Genomic DNA, 21,839 nt, shown 5'->3' with positions numbered 1-21,839 from the left:
TATGGGAAATATAATTTTTCATCTGGGACTATGTATGCAACCTATATTCATTTTCTTGCCATTTTATTCTAGCCTCATCTAAAATACAATACAATCTTTTACTACTATTTCTCTACTAAATTTCAGGAGAAACAGACCCTTATTTCTAAACTGATAAACCCTAAATTCTGCAGTCTGTCTATAGAAATCTATATCTGTTTATCATAAAATATTAGTATCCCCATACAAAATTAGTAATATAATTTTTTAAGTTAACAGCTTTACTGAGGTATCATTTACATACCACAAAATTCACCCATTTTAAGTGTTCAATTCAGTGACATTTATTATATTTAATATATTTACAGAGTTGTGCAATTATCACCAAATCTAATTTTAGAACATTTCCAGCACCCCCAAAAGAATAAGCCTGTTAGAGTCACTCTTTACTCCCATACCCAGTCCTAGGCAACCACTAATCTTCTTTCTGTTTTGAGATATTTGCCTATTCTAGATATTTCATATAAGGAGAATCATACAATATGTGTTCTTTGTGTCTGGCCTCTTTCATGGAGGAAAATGTTTCTGAGGTTCATCAGTGTTGTAGGATGTATCAATGTTTCATTTTTATTGATGAATAGTGTTCCATTGTATAGATACACTCACTTTACTCATTTTCCAGCTGATGGGTATTTGAGTTGTTTCCACCTTTTGGCTCTTGTGGACAGTGCTTCTATGAACATTTACATACCAGTGTTTGCATGGACATATGTTTTCATTTCCCCTGGGTAGATACCTAGAAGTGAAATTGCTGGTTTATGATAATTCTATAATTTGTTTCTCCACATCCTCACCGACACTTGTTATTATCTGTTTTATTGATTGTTGTCATTATAGTGGGCGTGAAGTGACATCTCATTGTGGTTTTGATTAGCATTTTCATAGTAACTGATGATATTGAATACTTTTTCATGTGCTTATTTGTCATTAATATATCTTCTCTGGAGAAATATCTATTTAAATCCTTTGCTCATTTTAAAATTAGGCTGTCTTTTTATTATTGAGTTGTAAGAGTTCTTCTGGATAAGTCACTTATTAGATATATTTGTAAATGTTTTCTCCCATTTTCACTGTCTTGACTGTGTCTTTGGGTGCAGGAGTTCTTAATTTGGATGATGTCCAAGTAATAGAATTTTTAAATTAGCTTTAAGATCTTTGCTAACTTGCAGAGATCCTTCATAGAATCTATTTGATTAAAACTCTTTAAATAAGAGGCAATATTATTTTTAACATAAATAATCTTTATTAGTGTAGTTATCACATGCAACCAACTACATTTCATATTCTTGCTCATGTTAATTTCAATGCTAGAAAATGTCCACCAGTTATTGGTCCTAGCCAAGTTCTAGACTGGAGTAGATGTAAGCAGATTCAGGGATGATGCAAATGAACCTATAGAGTCAAGAAAAGAAGTCCAACTGATTTAAGAAGCTTACAGTACAAACACCACCTTACTCCTCTGGTTGGTGCCTTTCACTGGAAGAGATGGAATAGGCAGGAGGAGCTCATCAGTGCCAAGATGGCTCTCCCAGTTGAAGGCTTTTGGATCCCTGATTAAGTAAAGCAAAATTCATTGCCAGCAAACCTAAGAAGATGAAGTGTGAAGGTCTCACTAAGACGGACTATGGTTAGAGATTAATAGAAGAGCAATATGGTGCTTGGGAAGGACAAGTTGAGAACCAGTATGAACTAAAAGGCAAGGAACAGGTGACTGAAGAAGTTGGGCCACAGGCTGGGATTGCTGAAGGAGTCAAATGCAAGGGCTGAATCCTGAAGGGATGCAGTTATGTTGCCAAAGATGGGGATCTCTGCCACACTTTTAACAAGGCAGCACAAGACTTTACAGTCAACATTCTGAAGAATACAGCTATCAAGTGGCTTTAAAAGGATTCAGTCCTTCTACTGGACATCATGCTAAGTCAGAATAATGTTGGACAAAATTTAATGTGTATTCATTCAGCAAGTAGTTAATCTGTGCTAGGCATCATGCTAAACGTTAAACTACTAGCACAAGCTGAGATTGAACCAACTCTAACTTCATAGAGCTTACAGTTTAAAGAATGATAAATGAAAACTAGCAGTATAAAATCACAGCTATACATTTCATGATTGGGGAAGCATGGAGTGCTATAGAAGAAAATACAGTCGACTCTTGAAAAACACAGGTTTGAACTGCGTGGGTCCACTTATATGCAGTTTTTTTTCAATAGTAAATACTACAGTACTACGTGGTCTGCAGTTGGTTAAATCTGACGATGCAGAACCATGGATACAGAGGAACTGAGTATATGGAGGACCAACTATAAGTTATACTCAGATTTTCAACTACAAAGAGGGTCAGCACCCCTGATATCCCCATTGTAATAAGATCCATAACAGGGTCCATACAGGATCCATACAGGGTCAACTGTAATATCCATAAGTCAAACTCAGGGAAGGCAGTAGCAACTGTGTATATACATGGGCTTGTAAAAAGAGCAGACTGAAAGAAGATCATATCCTTTAATATGCTTACAAATCATATTTAAAAGTTTGATTTTTCTGAACTGTAAAATATATACTTTTCAAAAAGAAAAGTAAATACTTTCTGAAAGTTTACTTCATTCTAAATGGAAATTAACTTTACCATGCTATTTAAAGTGCCTTTTTCGCCTTCCCCAAGTCATCACAAATGATGGGGCAAAATTTCTGTAATAGATGCCTTATTTAAAAAGCTTATCTTTTGTATCTTAATTCCCACAGTACTAAATGTTTCTATTAATGCTTAAAAATCCCTCAGGCCATATTTGCAAAAGCATTATTTTATTTGCTAATTTTTCTTTGTTTAATAGCATTATTCTTTTGGTGGATACTGAGACTAACTGATTTTCAAATTACAAAAAAAGTTACAACTCAAAACACATGTGTTTAGTCTTTTGTTTATATCATTCTCAACCCTGGTGCATATCAGAATCAGCTGGGTAGCTTTTTAAAAATACCAGTGCCTGCAACCTGCCCCCACCCAATGAAATTGGGGTCTTATAGGAGGATCTAGGCGTGGGTGCCTATTTTTCCCCTTCCTATGCGCACCCAAGTTTAAGAAACACTGGTTTACACTACTATTCTACACTGGCTTTTACTATATCAAAGTGTGGTTAGTGGGAAAATAAATCCTTCAGTGAAAATACTCTGCTCTTAAGTTTTTCTATGGGGTGGGAGGAGAGGGTATACATAATCAAGCAGGTTAGCAATAATGTAAATTTTATAGGGATTTTACTTCTGCTACTGTTAGGTCTATTAAACAATTAATTTTTATTCATCATGGGGATTACCAGTCCATACATCAGTGAATTTAAATTTACTGATTCTTTTAACTGAAAGGAAATCTAGATGCTGTTTAGGGTAAGAGACATTAATCTTTTCTACCCTAACACTGATCGTGTTTGTTAAGATTTAGACCTGGGATGGTAAAATGTTTTCCAGTTGTACTATGGCAAATTGCCCAAACAATTATTGTAAATGCAAGCACCGTAAAGTGTATTGCCAAGGACACTAGTTGGTTAGATCCCATAAAAGAGACAATTAGTCTTGAGATGAAAATGATAGAGATGAGGTGACAGTTATTAAAAAAGCAGAACATGCAATGTAATGGCTTAAATGTAAGTTGTGGATAATGCTGATAGTTTAATGTGTTTGGAGTTTATAATATGTAAAATAATGTTTCATATAAAAAGATCAAAACTGCTTATATTCTGGTCTTCTTTTTTCCTCATTTGCTACATAAGTAAAGGCACTTGCAAGATTACACTTGCTATCTTTGCAAATCATTTTACGGTGGTTTGCTTGATTTATTATATGTATACAGTGTTAATTTATGAAAAATATTTTCTTCTTACAGGTATCAATTTACATAAACTTATCCAGTATCTACAATACTCATAGTCTGTTGTCAGGATAATCGAAAAATTTTGAAATAAAATAATAATAGATAGAATTATTCAGTGCTTTTTAAGATAACTCAAATGTGGAATTTCTTCTTTGATTAGAGTAACTGTAACACAACTGCACCTTCACCAAGACAAAATTGCAACTCAGTCCTTCAATTGCAAAGATGAATCTAAAAGATTGGATATAGGGATTTGGGCAGCCAGAGAAAGCAGAAAGGGACCCTAAAAGACTTTAGAGTCAAAGGCAAACTGCTGATGACATATTTTCATCTGTACCTTTGCTACACTGCCCCTTTCTCTCAGAGACCCTGTGGGTAGTGATGGGTCCTGTGGGAAATAAGCCCAAGAATGTAGAGGCGACCTAAGGAGCACGAGAACCTAATGTAAACAGAAGGGGAGATCCATCACTTGAACTTTCTTAGAATATTTGCACTGGTTGCTTTGTTCTGAATGGAACTCTCTTCTCCCAGATTTCTTCATGACTGACTTTCTTCAAGTCTCTGATCAATTGTCATCTTCTCAATGAAGTAATCTTTATTCCTTATTCTTCTTATGCTGCTCTGTTTTTTATATTCTCAATTGCATATGTCATCTTCTAAAATAACTTACTTATTCTTTATGTTTATTATCCTGTATTCATTTCTTCTAGTCATCGATCTTTTTTTTACTTTCTTTTAATACACAAGCTGAAAAGCATAGTAAGAACTTTGCTACTAATATTTTGATTTTTTTTTTCATGTGAACCAAGATTCATACCCTCTTAATCTTGAGGTCATTGGTACTATAGAAAAAAATATACTAGTGTAATTTCCATGTATCCATCCAAGAGGATAAAGACTGAGATGCCTGGACTAATATTTTTCACTAAATTAAAATGTAAACCTTAGATTTTGAGGAAGGATTTGGGCGAAAAACAATTATAGAAATAAATTTCCCCTAAGTGTCGCCAGAGTAGTAAAATAAATCACCCATAAAATAGTATAGAAATACCTAAAAATTAGTGCCATAATATATATATGTGTTTATTTACGTTAAAGATGACCTATAGCAGAATTCAGTTAATATTGATAATGAGAAAAGGATAAAACCTATGTTTTAAACATTCTAACATACAGAACCAGTAAGTAAAAAACAGTTATGAACATAGAAAACCAATATCCCTTTTTATGGACAGTGACCTTGTTCATACTTTTCACTCTATTCTGCATACGCTTTCTGGATTGATATAAGTAAAATAATACTTTATCCTTGAGCATAGGAACTAAAGTTCAAAATCCTTGGTCTAGCAAGACTGTGCAATTCTTTTTCAACCTTTTTCTTCAAGTTTGATTCTCACAATTCTTTCCATTCCAGGCAGTCAAATTGACTAACAAAACCTCCGACTTATCTTTTTTGCTGCCATGTCCACAAGTATTTTTTATTCTGTGTAAACAGTCTCATAACTCTTCTCCACCTACCCAAGTTTTACCATTTCCAGATCAAGTTCAATTCCTCTGTGATGCTGTTTCTGATCAGGTCCACCTGCAGTAAATCATTTCTCTAAAGCCTGTTGCTCTGCACCTCCTATGCTCTCCTCTAAGTCTGTGTCGTTCCATTTTTGTTGATAACTAACTTCTCATGTGCATAAATATTATCCATTTATCAAATTAATGCTTGAAAATAGAAGCTAACTAGAAGAATCCTACATAAATTAAGGACTCCGTAATTTCTTTTTGGTTAATTGGCTGATTGGGGCACTATGGTTCAAAGCCGCAGGGAATTAGAGACCTTAAATCACAAAAAGAGCTTTTCCTCTTATATATTTCCTGGTCTTGATCAAATAAATCCCTTTTGCCTAAATTTCTTCTCATGTAAATGGGACTGGCCTGTTGACTACAATGTAAAAAAGTGATCTAGTGGGAGATAATTTTATATCACTGAAGAAATAATAATAGAGGCATTTAAAGTATGTATTCCTTAAGTTTATATAATTAGAAATTTCTAAACAAAAGAACAGCTAACTTGTTAAAGTAGTAAAATATCATAAATTTAAAGTTGTCGATGGACTACAGTCCATGCACAAGATGAGAGTCCCACCTGGTTTTGTAGACAAGTTCTAATAAATGTTACAGATGCTCAGATAAAAATTAAAAGAATGAAAGCAAACTGGTCCAAAATTACCATAAGTGGTCAAGGAATTCCCCAGGAATTGAAGAATAACACAGAAAAGAAAGACTCTTATAATCACACCAACATAATTTTGAGGGTTTTCAAAAAAATTAATTGCCTCAGAATTTACAATTAGTCACAGACAAGAGTATTCTGTTGTACTAATAAGAATACCCCTCCAGAATGCTCAGTCAATAGCTAAGCTTTCCCCAGATACTGTTTAACTCAGTCTCACAAATGCCATTTTCAGTAGGAACCCATCCATATTTGTATACTAAAAGTTAATTGGACAACAAAAAATGTAAATGATAAAACTTTAATTTTCAGCAAGTTTCATTAAAACACTTCTTCCGAGAAAGTGAAACGTAACTATTTACAAATGCCATGCATTACCTACCTCAATAATACATTTATACTTTGGGTGGAAACTTCAGGTTTTATACAATAAAGCTCTTTAGGATATTAGGAAAATTATAGTAAAACTCTTAATGAAAACTATGAGATGATAGTTGAGGGTAATGATGTAAGAGTTAATTGATGTGTCATTATCCATGAGGTATATTATTATTTTGCCATATAAAATATGTAATTATTTATGCTAATTTCCTAAAAACATATATTTGTTTCCCAATTCTTATATCATAAAAAGAAAAATAATATAATTTTAAAATTTAAATATTATAATATAATAACAGTACTATTTCCATCTGAGTTTGTTAATATTTTCACAAAACATTTTAATTGTAGTTTATAGTCTGCAAAAATCAGCAATTAGCTACAAACTAGAAAGTCACATTGCTTATGTTTTTCAAAGGTAAAAGCTTTTGCCTATAAGAATCAATGTAACTGGACTCCTCATATAGTTTTAAAACATTTATATACAAGAATATGGGAAGTCTTCATATTATTCCTATAAATTTTTTTAAAATCTAAAATTATATCAAAGTAATTTTTTAAAAAAGTACTCAATAGGGACTTCCCTGCAGTGGCTAGGACTCTGTGCTCCCAATGCAGGGGGCCCAGGTTCAATCCCTGGTCAGGGAACTAGATCCCACATGCCACAACTAAGACCAAGCACAGCTAAATAAATAAATATTTTTTTTAAAAAGTACTCAACAGAATGTAGCAGATTCATCATACTACCTTTTTGTAGGTTTTAAGGTTAAACATTTACATGTACTGCATTATTTCTCTTTAATTGTTTTTGTTTTATGGTTTCATATAAGCAAAGACCAAGAATCTGCAATCTCAAGACAGAGGACGTGGTTTAGGTGTTTAGGTTTAGGAACAGGGGAGGAATCTGGTAGAGGCAAAAGGCCAAGTCAAAGGAAGTCATTAATCATTAAGGTAAAGAAAAGCAGACAGAACAACAGCCAGACCCAGAATCCACAGGTGTCAGAATCAGTGAGTGCCACAAGCAGCAGCAGCAGAACTAACATGAGTATTGGCCCAGGTCCTGGCCCTGGCAAAGAGAAAGAATGAATGACTCAGTTCTGATCAGTGGACATACAATATCTGCCTTTGGTCTTTTATAATTCAGCCTGTTGGATTTTTCTCTTGTCCCACTGGTCTGGATTGTGATATGAAGGAAGCCAAAAGCTGACCAATGAGTATTTCTTTTATTTGGGATGTTAAGATTACGTGACATTACAGAATAGTAACGTTGTACTGACTCAATGAATCAGCTCTTTAGAAGACAGGAAAGAAGGAAAGACTAAATAAAGTGTCCTATAGTAGACTATATTAACTTATTTCTCAATTTGATCTTTCTTTGATACCCTGGTAACTGAAAGTAAATTTAGACTGACTACAAGATGTTAATATGGTTAATATGTTCAATTCTATATTTAATTTTGAGTCAATTTAGACAACAAATGTGGTTATTGAAGAAATAAATTTCCCTCTTAGCTGTTGTTTTTATAATGTGTAAATATGGTTTTTGTATACTCTGTTCTTTATTTTTAAAATAATGTGTTTTTTTAAATAAATTTATTTATTTTTGGCTGCATTGGGTCTTCGTTGCTACGTGCGGGCTTTCTCTAGTTGCGGTGAGCGGGGGCTACTCTTAGTTGCGGTGCATGGTCTTCTCATTGTGGTGGCTTCTCTTATTACGGGACATGGGCTGTAGGCACGCGAGCTTCAGTAGTTGTGGCATGCGGGCTCAGTAGTTGTGGCGCACGGGCTCAGTTGCTCTGTGGCATGTGGGATCTTCCTGGACCAGGGCTCGAACCCATGTCCCCTGCATTGGCAGGTGGATTCTTAACCACTGCACCAGCAGGGAAGCCCCAAAAACAATGTTTATTTTTAATCAAATGAACAATCATTACTTTTGTGGCAATGGAATCGAATATGAGTGTAGAATTAATAGGAGTTGGCAAAAGAGAAATCAGTTCTTATGTTGATGTTTCTTATTTGCATGACTGAAATGATGACTATGACTTTAAACAAAGTATAGGATAGAGGAAGAAGGATTAGGATTGAAGGGGAAATGTAACTTTGGTTTGGGACGTAAGGGAATTAATTTGCCACATGGATATCCAGATAGAGATGACCAGTAGGACCCTGATTTTTAAAGATTGTGAAAACAATAAAAGCACTCATCATTAAAATTATAAAAAGCATAATTCATTCTTTAAGTACTCAGAATGGATACTTTAGGATTTTACCAGGCTCTACGGTTATCAGGTTTAATCAATATTTTTTCAGAGCTTTTCCACACAAAACCCTTTGTTAGTCACAGTGGGGAATAATGCTTAAACTAATATACCACTGCTGACCTCAAGGATCTTGCAGTCCAGCTGAGAAGATGGCACACACATTAAAGTTTTTAAAAGTGCAGGAAAAGGCCACCATTTGAAAGGCCACCATTGGAAGAATTCCGGCTAAACAGATATAGAGGGACATATGACAAAAGTCCTCTTCTTCCAAATAAAAATATCTGATAAACAGTAAGTTTCACTGAATGTTAATTTCTTTGCCTATAAATTGCATCAGATGCACACATGGCAAACAGCAACCCTTTCATTTAAGGAAAGTTGTTTCATTTTGCATCATAGGAGTAGCTACTCCATGGGAAAATATTGCCGGAAGCGCTGGTAATTTTAAGGCAGTATAGTAAATCTATGTAAGGGCAAAAGCAAGTTCCATAACATGGATAAATCGACAGTAGGAGTAGCCCTGGTGAACTACATGAGTTTTATGAGATTTGTAAACCAATGCCTTGAATGTTCATATAACTGCCATTGTCTAAAGCTTAACTTGGTTTGCCAAAGGTAACTTTGAATGAGATATTACTAATACAAACAGTATAAAATACTAGAAAATTATGAACTATCTTTGTGAAAAGTGAAAAGCTCATATACACATATGCATGTGTGCTTTCCACACAAAAAAGCAATGCATCAAGGATAACTTGAATGTAGGTGGGCAAAATTACTTATACTGCTCCCTATGTTCAATTTACTAAATAAATTATCAACTGGATTGACTGTACCAGTCCTCTGTACATATTCATTGCTTCGAACAATACCTTTTAGTCAGAATTGTACACACACATATACACATATAAACAGAATCAATAATTTTAACATATATTCAAATGACTTCTGCTTGTGAACACAGTATTAACCTTTCTACAAAAAGGTACACTTACAACAGTTTAAATTTCAGCTGGTCAATGTTACATTTGGTTTTTACAAATCTATTCAAAATTTCTTTTTTCAATGTACTTACAAAATTATATTATTGAATGAAATTGTATTAAAAATCAGATTTCTAGAAAAGGGTGTGGTCATTATTCAAAATTATTCATTATTTGTCTGAGAGTTTCAACAGTTCTAATACAGCTATCTTTTTAGGTAGGATTGAGAAATAAATGACATGATCTTCTGAAGTACTTTTAATTTTGTGATTTAGTAAAATAAAGCCTCTTTCTCTTCTCTGACTCCCACAGGAGTCCAATACTCAGGACTCAGAGCTAAAGAGGGCAGGATTGGGAAAGCTTCTTAGCTAGCCTATTAACCTATCCAGCTGCCCCGATACCTTGGTTCCCGCAGTGCACGGTCCTTGTAACAGTGCTATCATTCACTGGTTGGTGATGATTTTTTTCTTCTCTGACTTTTGCTTGAAATACTACAAACTAGTTTATTAGTTTAATCATTAGGAACTCAGGGGGGAAATCTAAAGTTGTTGAGCTTATTTGACATGGAAAATAGAAATTAAATACTTTAATTTTAAAGTATAAGGATAGGAACTCCAACATTTAATTCGGTTGAGAATCAGAGTAAACAAATGACAAGATTAAAGATATAGAACACGAATGGCTACATGAAAAACATAGAATTTCCTGATAGAATACTTTACTAAAGAACACAATCTTCCCAGGAGATGTTTAAAAAGAGAATATTATAAGCATTTGGCTTGGGTAGTTTTCAGAATAATTCTGCCTGAAAGCAAAGGATAGAATTAGAATGGTCTCTCCTACAATACAATTCAAGGAAGACTGTTCAGGAATCAAGTGCTGTATTAGCATTGGAAAAAAATGATTATCACTTTATTTACACTAAGCACAGTAGTCTTATACACTTACTCAAGATTATATATGAAGATCATATTTTTTTCTGCTTGTACCTGAATGTGATTTTAAAATTCGGTGAGATTTTTCCATTGGCAAATACTCAAGAGATTTAAGTTGTAACAATATATTATTATAAAATTATTTATAAACATTAATCCTCAGGAGGAGATATTAGTAAAATGTGAAAATACTCAGCTTTATATCATATGTGGCTTATGAAGCTGAAAGTTACCTGAGCAGTTCTATGTAATTTGTAATTGTGTGAATACATCCACAGTAATTTTTAAGAATGAAAATCAGCTTAGGGTTTTTATCACAGCTTTAGAGTCAATAGGTTAGCTTTGTATCATGGTTTAATTCTGTAAAACAAGCAGAGTACCATCAGTGTTAAATGGGCTATAAAATCTGTTTCACATAATTAGGAAAAGCATCTACAATTTGGCATGCTTTACAGATTTAAATTTGCGGGATATTTTGATCTTTTTTTCTACTGCAAACTTCAAAAGGGGTGAATGAAATTCAAATCCACAACCACACCCAGGACAATCATTGTCTTACGATGTTAGAATCCCATTTATAGTTGTGACTTGAATAAGACTGATGTACAACACAGACAGACCATTTTCAGAATAACTAGAGGGGGAGGGAACAGTAAAATTTCCTAAAACAGGTTTGTTTAATGTACAGTTGGTCTCTGTCACTAAACAATGCTGTATAACAGTCCAATTTGGCAATCTATTTCTATTTGTCATAAAATCTTTAAACAGCAGGATAGTATGACTGAGGTTTCAAAACCAGTTATTATTTATATAATAGATAATAACACTACCATGCCAGTTACCCAAGTAAAGCTATTAGAGAAGCAGAATAAAAACCTGAAAAGATTTGAGAGTTATGCCCTGAGGAGCTTTTTCTTTTTATGTAGTGGTGGGGTACAGAAAATGCTTTCAAAGCAGAGAAATGACCAAAATTCAATGGTGTATAATATATCTTCTTAGAGGAAAAAAATATATCAAATTCAGTTTCATTAACTGAGTTATTTGTAATGAGGTAGATGGACCTAGAGTCTGTCATACAGAGTGAAGTCAGAAAGAGAAAAACAAATACCATATGCTAACACACATATATGGAATCTATAAAAAACAGTACTGATGAACCTAGTGGCAGGGCAGGAATAAAGACACAGACGTAGAGAACAGACTTGAGGACACAGAAGGGGAAGAGGAAGCTGAGACGAAGTAAGAGCGTAGCATTGACATACATGCACTACCAAATGTAAAATGGATGGCTAGTGGGAAGTTGCTGCATAGCACAGGGAGATCAGCTCAATGCTTGGTGACGACCTAGAGGGGTGGGATATGGAGGGTGGGAGGGAGGCTCAAGAGGGAGGGGATATGGGGATATATGTATACTTACAGCTGATTCACTTTGTTGTACAGCAGAAACTAACACAACATTGTAAAGCAGTTATACTCCAATAAAGATATAATAAAAAAATTCAATTTCATTTTCTATTCATATGTATACAGGGATGATAAGGTGAAACTCTGTATAGCCAACTCAGTTTTTTAGTCCAAAAGAACCATCTTAAGAAGAACTACCTTAAGAAAAAACATGTTGTACTTCTATAAAAAAATACCTAAAAAATCCAGTCAATGTTCCAAAATTCTTTTGTAACCCAGAAGTTGCTGGAATTTGGGAATCATTTTTCCCCATAGTAGCAATGCCATAAAATATTAGCTTCCCTGGTTAGTGCCCAAAAGCTTATTGAACCCATAATTTTGAAACTATGTATTTATACTAACCTGGATCCAGGCAGCAGGAATGATACTGAGGGGAAAAATCATCTCTCCATTAATCTTGGGCATAGGACTAGCCATGTACAAGATTTTAAAATATGGAATTTATCACCAATGCTATTTTGAGTATCTACAAAGTGTCAGCAACTGGGATAGATGTTTATATATGTTAGCTAATGTATTTGTCATAGCAACTCTTCCAAGTGGAGATTATTATCCCTATTTTATACCTGAATAAAATGGATACAAAGCGTAATTTATCCAAGTTCATACAGCTACTAATTAGTTAGAATGAAAGCCCAAATCTGCCCTACTTTAAAGCCCATGCTGTTTCCAATATACCTTGTTGTTTTTGGAATCCTCCTTCCCTCCCAAATACACACACACACTCCAGACCCCCAGGGTCCTCCTGCTTCTGTGGAGCCCCTACCAAAACTCTGTATTCAAATCTGCCTTGTACCCCATAGTGCTCCCTGCTCTAAAATTATCCATTTCCACTGTCTCAATCCAAACTCAAAGCCCATTTGTGCAGCTGACCTTAATTGGGTGTAAGACAGAGATAGTCCCTGCCAGCCTAGAGGTCTGCATTTAAGGAAAGGAATTTTCATGCATGTGTGTATTATATAAATGTGTGCATACATGTATAAACACACACACACACACACTTATATATTTATGATCTTTTAAGTCTGACAACGCAGTGGACAATCAGGCCCACCTCAGGTGACTGCCCCTGAGGTTACTTCTCTTCTACTGTTGCTGTTGGGGTGCTGGGGTAAACCCTTGGAACAAGGACAAGAGTCACAGTGAGCAGAACTGGAAGAAGGTGAAAATCTTGTGTCCCACTTCACAATCATCTTTTGCCTGGAGCTTTATTGGCTCAGAGTTCTTGGGCCCTGTTCCATTTTTACAGGCTGCAGATGAGCTTCAGGTGGGAAGTTAGGCTCGTAGAGATCCCAGAGGATCCATTGAGGCCTGGCATCCATAGTGATTCCCTTCAGCTAGGGCTTGAGAGAAACCCTGAGTGGTGAGACCCGCTTCTTCCTCGTCTCTCAGAAAAGATTCGAAACTACTCTAGGGAAAGTCTAGGCTTATAGGGGTATGGATTTCCCACAAGACCAGGAAGCCACAAAGCCCTGGTAGATCTCCAAGGAAACTCTAAACTAGTTGGTTCCTTGCTGTCAACCAGCTGGCAGCTTCCAAACAGTCCTCCTGACGGGTCCTGTGCAGCTGTGTTCTGGGTTTCCATATGGCCCTGCCAGAGGTCCCTCCCTTAAACAGACCTGGCTTCCACAATTAGCGTGCACTCAAAACAGGTTAGTTATGGAATACATTAAGTCCTAAAGGCCTCATGGGGCTATTGACACTTCTTTGCACTACTTCCAGGAACCCAGGTTATACTGTAAGTGTAAATTAAGGAAGTCTCACAATCCTAAAGCTCTGACTGGAACATGCAACATGACCATATCTTAGGCACCATTTTCCAGTGCTTTTCTTGGCTTCATTTTAATGATTTTCCCACCCTGAAAGATAAACTCTCTCTAATCTTAAAGTCATGCTTTAGAAAGTATCTCTCTCTTTCCCATTTTTGAATGTACCTGGTTCTGTTCCTCAAGGACAAAAATTGAAGACTGATCAGTTTTTTTCCTTTGGCATTGAAATCTTTCGGGAATTTATTTGCATTCACTTGGCCAAGTTATAAATACTATCCAACACCTATATCATGCCATTTCATTACTTAAAATAATAAATTGGTTTCACTTAACAAAATACAAAACCATATGAAGTCAGTCTGTGTACCCAATGGTTAGAAACATTTAGCAGCTGTTGGGAGGAAAAAAGAGATTCTGAAAAGGTCAGTCCGCTGTCCAGAACACAAGATCAGTTATAGATCACAGATCCGAGAAAACCTGAAATGTAAGTAGTTCTTTTTCATCCATGGCTTGCCTGGTATACCTAAAGAATCTGAGCTTTGTTTTGGTGTTCTTTCCCCCCCACCCCCTCTGCTCTCAGTTCCTGTGAGGCCTGTTCCCTCTGGGCCTCTGGTCTTCACGGGGTCATGTTTCCAGCCTTATGCCTAACAACACAGTACCTAACACACAGGCCCTTAATAAACACCTGTGGAATGAATTTTGAAACCTGAACAAGGAAGACTATGATGTCAGGAGAAAAAACACAAGTCCAAGAACCAAGAAATTAGTTAGCTGAACACAATTTGATAATAATGACGGCAATTATATTTGGGTTTTAATGACTACTTTATATGTGCCCAACACTTTACTAGAAGTTTTAAAAATATAATCTCATTTTATTTTAGCCTAATCATCACAACATTGGGCAGGCACTATTACCCCTATTTACAGATGAATAAACTGAGGCTTTGAGACGTAAAGTAGTATGTCCATGGCCACATAGTTAAGTGTATATTAACTCGGATTAATATGTGTGTCTGTTGAATGCCATAATCAATGCCTTTTTTAACCCTTTTGATCTGGTCCTCCATTTTTTCATCTATTAAACATGGAAATTTTAATAGTCATTAAGATCTCTTCCAACTTTAAGATGTTCTAGATATCAGGTGACTACATCTCAAGAAAATTTAGAATTCAATGAGTTTCCCTTGTTGATTAAAATCCTGCAAAAGACAAAGAAATGGCTCTCTAAAGCTAAAAATTTAGAACCCGTGAAAGGAAAGAGGAAAGGAACTTTTGGGCAGTTTGGGCTTTTCTAGGGTTTTTCAGATCCACCTAAAGCTAGAGTTAGCCTTGTCTTTTTACAGGAGTTATTATTTACTGATAACTTACTATGTTCCAGACACTATGCCGAAACTTGAATGTATTATTTTAAGGAAATCTCTAACAATGTCTATGAGATAGTACTATTGTTATTCACAATTAACAGAAGGGGTACCAAGTTTAACTTGCATAAGGTCACACAGCTAGCATGTGGTGCAGCTTGGACTCACACCCAGATATGTTTAACTCTGAAGCCCCAAATTTTAACTTTGAAGTTATACTACTTATGCATGCTATTTTTAGTTTATTTATCTATGTACATTTAATATTATTTATATCAATGTCATTTAATTCTTTTGGTCATTTATTTTGAAATAATGCCCCTGAGATGTAGATCAGAAATCTGCTTAGTTTGTTTGCTAACACATACACCAGTGCCACATATGTGGTGACACTTACCAAGTATTTCATGATGCATGCCTTTCAGTGCAATTAAATACCTTTGGGTCACTCTCAGTCATATGCCTATGAGTTACAAACTCTGTTTCCCTCTCCCTCTAGATATTTCATTCTGTCCAAAGTGGATAGATTAATAAGAATCAAAGAAAACAGACAACCACATCGATGTGGAGGTTTGCAAACTCTGACCTGAAAAAAATCTCCATAGAGAAAACATAACAGAAATCCTACCTCACTCAATGTGTTCCCACAATTCATTCTGTACTTATTAGAAGGGATTATTGACACTTTTAGAAGATACAATTTCTGAGACCCTGATAGCAAATTAACTTTGGTATCAAGAGGAATTCAAGTTAGTTGTTACTCTCTACATTAAGACAGACTTATTTTCAGTTTAACTCTGACTTTTGTTACATACTATTATTAATCTACTTGCATGTATGAAGTAAAAATTCACATACATTTCTCTTCTGCATTTATCTTCTCAAAGAAATGACCTCCAAATTAAGTTACATAGGAAGTGTGGAAATGCTCAAAACAGACCCATTTAGATTCTGTAACTTTTGAAGGGAGGAAGATATTTTAGAAGCTATAACTTTTTTGATCAAATAAGTATTAGTCCATTTTTGCTTTAGCCAAGTACACATTTTGTAAAAGAACACTAATAAGGTGTGCTGTTTTTCCCTAACCAAATTCTTCACAATGAAATCCAACTGCAATATTCATTTAGAAATTTGATAATGCTCTCTTGTGTGAGTTTTAGGAATATTTGAAACCCCATTGCATATAAATTATATCATGGAAAAGCTGTATAAATATTCTGTTATGGCACATGCTGTTCTAAGGATCTGTCAGGATTTCCTTTATACACTCCATTTTGAGTGGTATATAAATCAGATGTAAAAATTCATGTTGGACTGAAATTCAGCACAAAAGGCCTCCTCCAGAGGCAAATGCTTTTTTTCAAAATGTGGTTTGAATTATGTTGGTCATTTTTAAGTTATAGAAGTACAGAAAATGTATTTGTGGTTTTGAAGGAGAGAGATTTTTTCCATTTTTATAACTCATTAGGAAACTTTACAGGCCTTTAGACCATTTTGTGGTTTAGCTCTTCTCAAGTTTTTCCCCAAAGCAATATTAAAACTTGAATGGTGTCGGCTATGAATCCAATGGTTACTGTTCTGAATACAAATGTGGGTATTGATATATATCCAGTTATACATATCTTAGACTAGGAGAAGTTTCAATAATATCATGACTGGGATAGATTAGGCCTAGCAGTTATCCTTTTTTGTTCTTGCTATCAAGTCAAGTTTGCTCTCTCAAAGGAATCCTCTATCTTTACCATAGTTCAGCATGTAATGCTTGTAATTTTAAAGCTGCTTTTCTTAACTTGCAGAAAAATCCAGAGTTAAACGCTGCTTCTTTTATGAGGTCTTTGACAATAAGGCTATGCCTTTTTTAAGTTTCACTTTTCTCTAATATATAGGGCAACTTGCAGCATGTATATTAGATATTCACAGATGATGATCTTATTTGTAAAGTATTTAATATGTGTATATTTATGTATATAAATTAGTTTATTAAAAGAACTTATTTTATCTATATAGCTAACATGTTGCTGAGTAATTTCATAAAATAATAAACTATTACTTTAGCACGTAGAGATTATGATTATATTATCTCTCAATAGCATCAGTTAAAACCTGAGAAACTTTTGTTTGGACTAAGAAATGTAGCATATCTCACAAAGTCAGATAAACCAATCTTTCAGATGACTTTAAAGGATAATGAAAACAGAAATATTTTATATGATTGAATTGCTTCACCTACATTATATTTAGTTCGTTAATGCATTAGAATAACACATTTAGTAGTTATTATTTATTGCCGTATGAGATCAAGGCATTAAAGCATAAGAGGTTAAAAACTTCCCAATGTAATTCTTTATGTTTTTATTTAATTCCACTTAGAATCTGGGTGTCTTGATTCTTAATACAGTTCCCTTTTCATCATCTTACACTATTTCTGGTGCAGTTACTAGAATCCTTGGGTCTAGTGACAGTTATGGTGGACCATCCAGAGGATAATCAAACATTTGCCTGTGGCTGGTAGAGCAATGTGGATTTTTCCCTTGGGACACTCCGAGGAGCAGGAGACATCCGTCTCCTCTTGGATGTTTTATCTACTCACCTACTGTCATGGAAATTAGCCAACTCTACAAGAGAGAGAATTGAATCCTCAGTTTTCTTTATTTTTTACATTAACAGGAGAGCAAGGTTACTAATGAGGGGTCATATCCCAAATCTCTAATCTATAAAGCTAATATCCTTATTTCTATTTGGGTCATTTTTTTATTCTGCTCCATTTACTTTTACTAAATTATACTACTTTGTGTTCTATAATGTTACATTTGGTTATAATTATAAATTTTTATGTGTAATTCATGCATCACTCATACACTTCTGTCTTTCTCTTAGCTTATAATTAAAGTCATAGCTCTTCCGATTTAACTTAATATGTATCACTCCAAACATCCCTGTATGACTCAATCAGTCGTTAAGAAGTTCGTTACAGCTTTGAGGGGAAGTCTATGAATTTCTGAGCACTAGATACATATGGAAATACAGTTTTATGTTAATCAGAAATGTTTTGAAGTACGGCAAAAGTATTTGAAAACCACTGAAAATAAATATACATTAAATGACAAAATAAATAGTTTTATATGTTAAGAATCTAGATTCCGTGGTTTGAATTTAAGCAATTTATAACTCGCTAGGTAGGCAATATACACATTGCAGTCCCCCTGCCATCTGTTACACTATACCCATATTTTCCTTACATTTGGAGGAGAGATAACACAGTGCTTTTATTTGAATAGCACTGACCTTATTAAAGCCTAGCACCATTGTTTTATACATAACAAAAATATATTTTTAAACAGAATGGCTATTTCTTACAACCAGTGAAATAATGACCTTAAATAACCTTAAGATTATAAAAAAGTAAGGAATGTAAGATATATCCTCACCTTGATTTTACCTTTAAGCAGCCTTTTATTTGTCTGTTAGGAACTTCTTCCTGTAGTTTTCCAGGCTCCAGCTCTTGTTCTTTCTTTTGACAAACCAGTATATAATTTGTGCCATTATTATTTGACCAAAATGTACCAACAGAAGTTTCATAACGTATACAAAACTCAACTTTACTGCCATCTTTTTGATAAGGGGGAACCAATGAAATCTTAAAGGAGAATTGGTCAGTTTCACCATCACATGAATTTGGGACATATTCTGCTAATATGTCATAATATGTCTGCCAGTCATCTAAGGACATTCTCACATATACTAACTTCTCAAAAGAAATATTCAAAACTCGAATAATGCCCTTCACACTTGTAGATCCAGGAAGATACTCAGTTGATTCCAGTATCGCTTTCTGTACTTGAAGTTGTTGCATAAGGTCTTCTTTTGAAGAAGGCAAGTCAAATAGTGGAGATAAAACATATTCTTCTGTGTGGAAAATGTCCTTCATTAAGTCAAAATCAGTTGAACCACTCGGAAATTCCCAGGAATCAAATTCTTTAACAGACACAAGATTGAACCCAAAGTTGTCAGCAAATGAAACTCTTCTTGCACCTGAAGGTGGAGTGTCCAGGTAAATGTCTTCAGATGAATCAGAACCTCGTCTGCTAGGTTGAGGGGAAAAACCAGGTCTGAAGGTAGCTTTAACTTCTTCATCTTCAGAAAGAGAATCAGATAAATTAGGAACTTCTAAATGGTTATCTTTGCTAATCTGACTAGGTTCTTCAGAAGGCTCCATTGGGCTCTCTGATATCAAATAAGAGAGAACTGTACAACTAGTAGAGGCTGATACTTGAGACACTGAGGCTTAAAATAAGTATAAGGTTACAGTTGACATTGCAGAAAGGAGTCAGCTCTATAAATAGGTCCGATGGCGTGTAAACTATGCTCGCTTGCCTCCAAAGGCCTTTAATATGATAGCATCCTTGTTACTCTCACCAGCATGTTTCAGGTTCAACTCTCAGTTTTTAAAGTTGAATATGTTTATGAGTTCCAAAGAGACATCTTAAATCATTTTCTGCTGGGTTCAACAATCTGAAACTTTAGAATAAAAATATTATTTTAACCAGTTGATATTAAAAATGAAAACTTGAACCATTTATTTTAAAAGACAATAACATTAGTATCACAATACTAAATACGTAGTTTGAGCTAAATCCATCCATTGGAGCAGGCAAAGGAAGACAGGAGAGAATGAGAACATTTATAGAACTGGAAAGATCCAGTGTCTAGTAATAATGATAGCTACCATTTATCATGGACTTATATATAACGTGAACTCTAAAGGGTTAAATAGAGGTGCTGGGAGTTCTGAGGAAAGAAACATGATTTAGATGGAGAAGGTATCATTTGAAATAAACCATGAAGGGTAGGTAGAATATATACATGCAGGGTTGGAATGAGGTAGATTTTCCAGGTGGAAGAAATAGCCTAAGCCAAGGACTAGAACAAATAATTAGTCAAATCTGTTATTTTAAACATTATTGTTTCTTTCAATTAAGCCATGGAAAAATACAGACAAGTAATGTTTTATTAACTTGAAAATATAAGTGGGCAATGGTAAACCTGGCCCAGGAGTAAAATATTTATGTAGAATAAAATGTTCATCTTTGGCAAATTGCCATTTTATGCCCACAGAGCAGAAGTTAACACCATGACATGTTGGGGTTCTATGTGAGTTTTAAAGTGTGAGCAGCCTGTTTAGACTCTCATATTTTTTTGTATTAATGTAAAACCCACTTTGGAATTGGCAATTGGGAAAAACCTTAAAAAATTTAAACATACATATGCTTTGACCCAGAAAATGCTCCAGCTATGCATTTGCCCTATCAGTAGGGATAAGTATGCAAAGATAAATATAGATATATGTTCATAATAGGATTGGATTATTTTTAAAATTCTAGAAGCTATCTAAATATCCATCAACAGGGAAATGGACAAATAATGTTACACCCATTCAATAGAATGTTTTATAGTCATTACAAAGGATAAAGTACCACTTTATGTGTTGATATGGAAAGGCAACCAAAATAAATGGCTAAGTGAAGAAAGGAAAGTGTGCACAAATATGTGCATAGAAAATTTCTGGAAAGACACAAAAGAAACTATTAGCAGTGGTTATCTCTAACCACAGAGGTTGAAGGTTCTAAGGGAAAAGGACTCATTCATTTCAGTTTATGGTCTCTGTACTGTTTGAAATATTAGCCATGAGAAAGGTTTTCTTTCAATATATCTTCAACTCAAATTAATAAGTATGAGAGGTGATTATTTTTTTTAAAAAGAGAACTCAATAGCATAATTTCTTTAAAATTACAGCTTTATAAATACATTATAACTTACTGAATAATTTGAATTGCATACAATAGTGGATCAAGAAATTATTTTTGAAATTAAAAATAGTGTCTAGGATAAGGGAATAAAATTATTTAGGCTTTACCACATAGCTAGAATGGGTGATGACCACATGGATTGTTCAAGAATGGAAAATGGCTGTGGAAATGACTATCCCTTGCAAATGTAATGACCATGAGCCATGAGTAGCCATATTCCAAGGTACCTAAAATATGTCATTAGCTAGTCAAGGAAATTCACAACAAAATACTCCATAGAATTTGTAAATAATCCATACAGTCATATAAACAATAGAATAATGAAAATTTGCAGATATAATAATGTACTAAAGTAGTACATCCAGGGATTATAAGCAGAGACATGGAGATAAAGACCCCTTGGTTTGTACACTGGCTGTGACACTTACTAGCTGGGTGACCTTCAGAACGTTGCTCAAATTTTCTTACCCTAAGTTTCCCTGATTGCTAAAATGCAATGTTAACAATTAAATGAGATGCTTGCTAAAATGTTTAGCACAAAACTTATAGTAATAGAAGCAATCATTATTTTTATTTCTATGTATGTTTGTGAAAGGTTGATTTTAAGATACACCGATAGATCAGATAGATAGATAGACAGACAGACATAGAGAATCTACCTATACAATATTAAGTAATGGTTTATAATTTGCTTCATTTTTGTCTTTTTTTAAAGGCTATATAGTATATAACATTTAGCTTTACAAG

At 34.5% G+C, this 21,839-nt stretch overlaps 1 protein-coding gene across 1 annotated transcript in view; it reads right to left on the bottom strand.

Moving 5' to 3' along the window:
• Positions 1-19,525, bottom strand: part of PPP1R3A (protein phosphatase 1 regulatory subunit 3A) — a 38,762-nt gene extending 19,237 nt beyond the window's left edge. The window contains exon 1 of the mRNA XM_036864115.1: positions 18,714-19,525. Within this exon, the coding sequence (XP_036720010.1) occupies positions 18,714-19,501 (788 nt within the window). The 5' untranslated portion in view covers positions 19,502-19,525. The remainder of the gene's footprint in view (positions 1-18,713) is intronic.
• Positions 19,526-21,839: the final 2,314 nt, after the last annotated feature.

This window comes from Balaenoptera musculus, chromosome 9 (genome assembly GCF_009873245.2).
Source record: "Balaenoptera musculus isolate JJ_BM4_2016_0621 chromosome 9, mBalMus1.pri.v3, whole genome shotgun sequence".
In the NCBI taxonomy this organism is placed as follows: Eukaryota; Metazoa; Chordata; class Mammalia; order Artiodactyla; family Balaenopteridae; genus Balaenoptera; species Balaenoptera musculus.
Note: the sequence above shows the minus strand (reverse complement) of the source record. Positions and strands in the feature narration are given on the sequence as shown.